Raw genomic sequence first — 7,411 nt, forward strand, 5'->3', positions numbered from 1 at the left:
TTGAAGTTATATCGGGTGTTTTTGAAGTTTAATCCTTAACACAAAAAAGCGGGGGGTTCCACTGAAATGTGACGAAGGTGAGTCGTGCAAACATTTGCTTTCCTTATTTTTTCTGATGTAGGTAATGGTGTTTACTAGACGTCAATACATCAATGTGTTTACATGTTTGGCAAATAGTTTGAACGTACTCACAATATTAATTTTATTTTTCGTTTGTTCTAAATAGGCAAACGAAGCAGTCAAAACCATCACCACCACCAACAACAACCACATCAACAACAACGTCATTGTCATAAGAAATTCCAACAAGCATGCAGGAGAGTTCACCACCGACGAGTCGCTCAAGTAATGATGACGTCACAACAGAGTCCACGACACAAGCATTAGACTCATTATACAATGTCAATGAATTCGTGAATCAGAAAAACGCGGAGTATGTGCACAAATTAATACCCACCATAGTTTTCATTGTCGTGCTGATGATAGTGGGTATGGTGGGAAACAGTGTTGTCTTCACTGTGTACTACAAGAGGTTCACACCCAGCGTTACGAGAACGTACATTCTGGCCATGAATGTCTGTGCTTTTCTTATCAACGTCGTGAACATTCCTTTGCAACTAGTGGAGATATATAATAATACTACATTTGACTCTGAGTGGGGTTGCAAGACATCTGGAATTCTCAGGCATCTCCTAATCGTGTTCTCTGCTTCATTATTGGTTGCTGTGTCCGTCGACAGATATAACGTGATGTGTAGCGTTCGCCACAGCTTGCAGTATTCTTTAGAACGTGCCTACGTCCACATCCTACTCTGCGCCGTTGTTTCGTTCATTTTGTCAGTGCCTTTTGGTGTGATTAATGGTAAAAACAAGGTACTTTTCGCAGACTCCAACATTACTGGAGTTAGGTGTAGTGTAACTGACGAATACAGGGGTTCTACTACCGCCCGTGTTTATGAGTTAACGCTCGGTATTGTGTATGTGCTGTGTGTCGTCACCATGAGCGTGTCGTACGGTAGAATAGCGGTTCATCTGTGGCGTCACCAGAAAACCATTACCGCAAGAGGAATCACACAAAGAAAAGTTAACTTTTGCGATTATTTAAGATCAGTCACCAGCGACAAAATTTGGTCACGTAATGCTGAAGAATTTAGCTCGGGTCGTCCGCTGTCAAATAAGGCAAACCACGATAGTACATCGGTGAACAAAGAACAAGCAATACCCATCTCCGAAACAGACATTACCACATCTCTGTCCCAAGCTGAGAAAACTGTATGCCATGTTGAAGAACCTAGATCGGTTCTTCAAACGGCGAACGAAGAACAAGCAATACCCATCTCCGAAACAGACATTACCACATCTCTGTCCCAAGCTGAAAAAACGTTCTGCCATGTTGAAGAACCTAGATCGGTTCTTCAAACGGCGAACGAAGAACAAGCAATACCCATCTCCGAAACAGACATTACCACATCTCTGTCCCAAGCTGAGAACACTGTATGCCATGTTGAAGAACCTAGCTCGACCCGTCTGTCTTTAAAGCAGGCAAAACCGAATAATGAAGCGGTGAACGAAGAACAAGAAATACCTAGCTCCGCAACAGACATTTGCACATCTCTCTCCCAACCTGAGCCAACTTTATGCCATGTTGAAGAATTTCGGTTCATGGTTCATCAAGCGGTGAACGAAGAACTAGCAACCGTATCAGACAATACCATAGCTCTTCCCCAATTTGAACAAGGTTTCAACCAGCAGGTGACAATTCAAAACACAGAGGTCAGACGACACGTCTGGAGTATTTCCTCACGCACAACTTTCATGCTGGTCGTTCTTACTGTGCTGTTCGTTCTGAATTACATCCCTTACCTCTACATAAAAATGATTTACGATAAGGTAATCTCAAACGAGAAATTGACGCGGCAGAACAACACGAACTGGCGCATGATTGGTTTGCATTCCGTTTACGTCAACAGCGCTGTCAGCCCTCTTGTGTTTAGTTTCTGTTCAAGCAAATTTCGCTCTGAGTTTTGCAATCTATTTCGCGGCAAAAACATGTAAATTTCAACGAAGGTTTCCTTGGACTTTTGTATTATTGACACTATGCAGCAAAATAAATTGCAAACCTTATGCAACAGATGGTATTGAAGAAAAGCGAACACATAAACAAAACTAAAATGTGTGTGCCTGTGTAGGGGGAGGGGGGGCGTGGGGGAGGGGGTGGGGGCATTTTAAGGGGTTAGGCTATACTTGAATATAGTGTGGTACTGAAAAAAAGGAAAAAGCCCGACCTACAAAACGTTAGCATTTTGCAATATATTTTAGTTTTGCTTAGCACGATTATAATAACATTTTAAGTGCCGAGACAATTAAAGTTGTTTGACCCACCTGAGTAGTTGGCTAGTCTTAGTATTTATCTGTGCCCGGCCTTCCGTGGCCAAAAACCTTAACGTTGAGGTTACCTCAGACGTTTTTCATGCTACACCTCAGAAAGTTTGCACACTTTTAGGGTTTGATAATACCACGAAGCGACCCAAGTTTGGTTGGCTCTCGTCAATTGTCAGTGTCACGGCGGGGTCAGGTTCGTTTCATAAAAACGTAACGTTGAGGTTATCTCGGATGTTTTTAAAGCTAGAGCTTTGAAACTTTGCACACGTCTAGGGTTTAAAAATCTCCCGACTTGACCCGAGCTTTATTGACCCCCGTCACAATTTTGGGTCACATTGGGGTCATGTTCGTAAACACTTTACGTTAAGGTTTTCTCAGTTAATTTGGGAGCAAAAGCCCCCAACTTTTCCACAATTGTAGGTGTTGACAATCAGCAGACATGACTACAATTTGGCTTGTTGTCGTCAGATTTTAGAGTGACTCAAAGCATGAAAATGTTTGCTGGAGAAGATTTTCACCTTTGAAAATATCCACTGAGCTATCAAGAAAATAAGTCTTGAGCTTATCAGGTTATGATGTCATTGTTTGATTTAATCACAGCTCAGTGTCAGTGGTATTTTAGTCTTGGCTAGAGTATAGGTGATGACATCATGTTATGATGTCAGAGTGTCTATAATGAGGTCACGTTAGGATGTCATAGTGTCTAAAATGAGGGCAGGAAAATGTCTGAGTACACATATGTTGTCTTGAGCAGCCCCAAACCAATTTGGTCAAAAATAATGGTAGGTCCACTAATTTTTTTCAAAATTACTTCAAGTATGTAAGTTGCTGCCCGCGTGTAGTCGGCATGCTAACTAAAAACGTTGCAAAATTTCAACGGTGTATGACAAATAGTTTCAGAGATATGGACATTCAAAGTTTCCATTATTTGGCGTTATTTGCTGTTTGGCGTTGTTGGTCAGTTTTGCGTCGACGCAAAATCACAATGGTCAAAAAATGAAATGTTGACTTTTTTTTTAAAATATTTAGTTTTAATGTTACAAAACGTTGGCGGGGCTTATTTATAACCAACAAAAAATATGCAATAGCTTTATTATAATGTAGTAAAATCACAGAAAAGCAAAACAAATGCTGAAATAACTCAATATCGTTAAAATTTGAAAATAACGTGAAGACAAAATACGTTTACCAAGTACTAATATTGTATATCTTCATACAAGAAATACCTAGGACTTCCACTGAGAAATCATATATTGTATATATATTCAAAAGCAGGCTTGAATTAAAATTAATATTAAATCAACAAAAATGTGACCCTCCACCACGGAATGAGTCACATGTCACCTTTGCATGATTTTCATATTTTTACATTTTCCTAAAGAGTTTTTTATGCTCTATCCAGTGGTGAAAACCGTTTTAGAAAAGAGCGAAAACTGTTTGAGTTATAAGCCTGTGACTAAGGTGACCCTCACACTGTTACCAGACACTCCCCGGGTCACAAATATGGTTGCACCGACACGCATGTGTGTCTGAATATTTCCACCACCATTAAAACGTTTCATAACCTGTATCATTTTAAGACCCAACTGTGTGGAAAAAAAATCAAAAGTATCTTTGAAATTGAATAGCTGTTTTATTAATTGAAAGTTACATTAATACATTGAGTTATAACATTGGTGCTATATACAAAGACAACAACATTCACATGCTCATATTTATGTAGAATTTACAGCCTAGAATCAATACTCAGCAGGGCTCCCCACGGACACTCGTCCTAGATGTTAATGTTTCGAGGGTCAATAATGGACCCCCTACGTGGAGTTTTAGAGAGTCCCAAAAGAGCCCATGGTCCCGAAACTATCTGTGGTCACATAAAGCATTGTTATCGCGAACATTGTGATCAAAGGGTCTTTTTTCAACAGAATATTCGAAGAGTACACTTCAACCTAACCTTGTTATATATGGAACACACACAGCGTTTTGCATATCGTTCCGGTGTAACACGAGAAAATTACTCCCACGAGATTTTTACTAGCAGGAGTAAACATTTCGTTCGAAAAAGTTACTCCCTTTACGAAAAAAGCACTCCCCCATTACACGAAAAAATTACTCCCCAAGACAGGTGAGTTCCGAGTAAACATTTCGTACAATAATGTTACTCCCCTGACGAATAAATAAAAAACGCTCGCGCTGGACCCGAGTACTCTTCAGACTGGCTCGCTCCCCCAGTATGAACGTTTTTGTCTTGTGCACGTTTAAGACCAAGTGATTGATCTGTGTGAATTATAGGCATTCCCTTTGCTATATGACTAAGTGCCAAAAGGTGCGCACGAAAAGCGGACAAAGGGGCTAAAAAATAAAAGTTGACAAACACGACTGATATTGTGATTTTTGTTAAGACAACAGATGCTGGAACCCAATTACGAAAAGAAAAGATAAATTTACCCAAATGATTTTACAAATAACGATAATTTTGTTCGTTATATCATTCAAAACGGCACTGAGTCATAGCATTAAGGTTATCTCGCACGTTTTTAAAGCTAGGGCTTTGTAACTTGGCACACAACCAAAGTATAATGACCTCCAGGTATGCTGCACATCACATTAAACAAGATTGAATTCCAAGGTCACAGCGAGGTTACATTTCCTTTGCAAACTGGAAAATTGTCGTTGTCACGTCTTACATGTTTTAATACTAGATCAGTTAGACTTTACATACTTCACATACTTTCAGCATTTTTATAAAACCTCATTAAAAGTGACCTGCTGGTTAATCTTTGTCAAAGTTCAAGGTCACAGCGGGGTCACATCTGGTCCAAATGTGGAATATTTTCAATTTATTCAGCGCGTTTATAGCACGAGCTTTGAAAATACACACAGTTCTAGTGTATAATGTTCACACACGATTAAAGTCTGGTTGAAAAAGTCAAGGTCACAGCAGGGTCGCGTTGAGGTCAAACATATACATTTTTCAATGAGGTTTTCTCATATGTTTTTGAAGCTAGGGCCTTGAAACTTGGCACACTACGCAAGTTAAATTAAACCTCATCAAATTCCAAGGTCACAGTAAGGTTAAAGATCCTTTAAGGATATTTTCTAAAAAAGGTGACCGCCTGGTTAATGTTTGTCAAATTTCAAGGTCACAGCAGTGCCATCTGGCTTAAACTTTGAAAAATTGTCAATTTCTTCAACTAGTTTTATAGTGTTTGAAGTCATTCACACATGATGAAAGTCTGGTTGATAAAATCAAACGTCAAGGTCGCAGCGGGGTCGCATTGAAGTCAGACACATACAATTGTCATTTTCACGAACGCCTTTTAAGCAACACCTTTGAAACTTCACACATTCCAAAGTTTTGATTTTGTTTGGTTATAATCAAAGTGTGGTCAATGTCCATGATTGAGAGCATTCAGAGGGGTCAAGTTGAGGTCACACAAAAAGTGATAATCTTTATAAGACTCACGTTTGCTGCTATTGCTCACTTGACATTGGTGAAAGTGCTTATTTTATAATTGTTGATCTTGATGTTTTGACCAATTAATATTACCAGGATCAACCATACCAGATTTCAAAGTCCAGAAGTTGTCAAACCTCAAACCTGTTGGAAGTTTCAAAGATTTAAGCATCAACAAATTTCTATTTGATTTGACCTTAAATAACAGATTTGACCTTAAATCTTAAAACAGATCAACCAGACTTTGGTTTTATATAAATTGAAGTTCAATACAATTTCCTTTTTTTTTTACCCAAACCATAACGCCACTTTGACCTTGACATTTGACTAAGGTCGACCAGACTTGGTTCATGTTTGCTGGTGTTGTCCATTTGTAAATGTACTGATATCTGAAATATGACATGAATTATGTTTTGTCGTTCCATGCTACATGCAGTGTCCGAACAATCTCATTTTTACCCACACGAGACCCTGCTATGACCTTCACATTTCTCAAGGATCAACCTTGAATTCTCCATGTTGAACAATCATTAAGCAAAAGCGTTGTTTGAAGTTTGAAGGTTCTAGCTTCAAAAATCTCTGAAAAAATATGTTTCATCCGTTTTCTGAACCACATGTGACCCAGCCGTGACCTTGAAATCTGACAAGGGTCAACAAGACTATTACCATGCATGGGGGCGATTAAACCCCAAATGTGTGTGAAGTTTCAAGGTTTCAACTTAAAAAACGTCTGAGAAAAATATACATTTTCCTTTTTGGACAATGTGTTGCACGCAAGACAACACGACAAACGCTCGTGTTATCATTCTTTTACTTTAAGGTCGACTTGCGTGCCCGCTCTTTCGCTAATCTCAATTAAAATTCATCTTGGAAGTTCGGTTTTATTACGCTTTTACAAATAGTTAGTTTTACCCATTAAACTCGATAAGGTAGTGACATTTTATGTTGAACGCAAGATGGTGTCGCACGCAAGATCTGAAAAGATGTTGACGACATAATTTCAACACTTGATAGCGCATTCGTGGTTCGTGATTTCTTCACAAATTTTAAACACAGAATGTGTCACGTGGTTCCGTAGATGAAGTAGATCTTTGTACATGTAAATTTTGTTTTTAAAAGAAAATAACCGTTAATTACCGAACATTTTGTCGCACGCAAGATATGACGAAATTTTCAAATCGTTTTCAAAAATGCTGTTCAAAAGTTCTGCAGTCTTTGCTGGATTACTTGAAAGACAGCAGTTTGATACACCGTTATCGCTTGACGTGTCGACATCAATTCCAGAATTTTTGAAAAAGAAATTTAGTAAATATCTGCGATTGAAAAATGTATGCCGTGATGACGACACATCTTGCGTGCGACACCTTAAAATTCGGTTATCGAAATAAAAAATTCTCTCGAGATTTAGATTTGACGTTTGGTCTCGTCTGTAAAGCGATGTTTCAGGCATTCAATCAAACTAAATGCAATTCATGTGTGCTTCTTGTTATTTTTCTGTGGCATATTCAAAACACGAGGTATCACGATGTCCGTTTTCAGATGGCCGGTTTTGGCGTTATTTTTGACTTTAAACAAA

The 7,411-nt window shown here is 38.8% G+C and overlaps 1 protein-coding gene across 1 annotated transcript; it reads left to right on the plus strand.

Moving 5' to 3' along the window:
- The first annotated feature begins 241 nt into the window (after nt 1-241).
- On the plus strand, nt 242-2,117 carry LOC138980162 (uncharacterized). The gene has a single exon (XM_070352989.1). The coding sequence runs from the start codon at nt 312-314 to the stop codon at nt 2,052-2,054; it is 1,743 nt and encodes a 580-aa protein (XP_070209090.1). The 5' UTR covers nt 242-311; the 3' UTR covers nt 2,055-2,117.
- Nucleotides 2,118-7,411: the final 5,294 nt, after the last annotated feature.

The sequence above is a fragment of the Littorina saxatilis genome, linkage group LG11 (genome assembly GCF_037325665.1).
Source record: "Littorina saxatilis isolate snail1 linkage group LG11, US_GU_Lsax_2.0, whole genome shotgun sequence".
Classification (NCBI taxonomy): Eukaryota; Metazoa; Mollusca; class Gastropoda; order Littorinimorpha; family Littorinidae; genus Littorina; species Littorina saxatilis.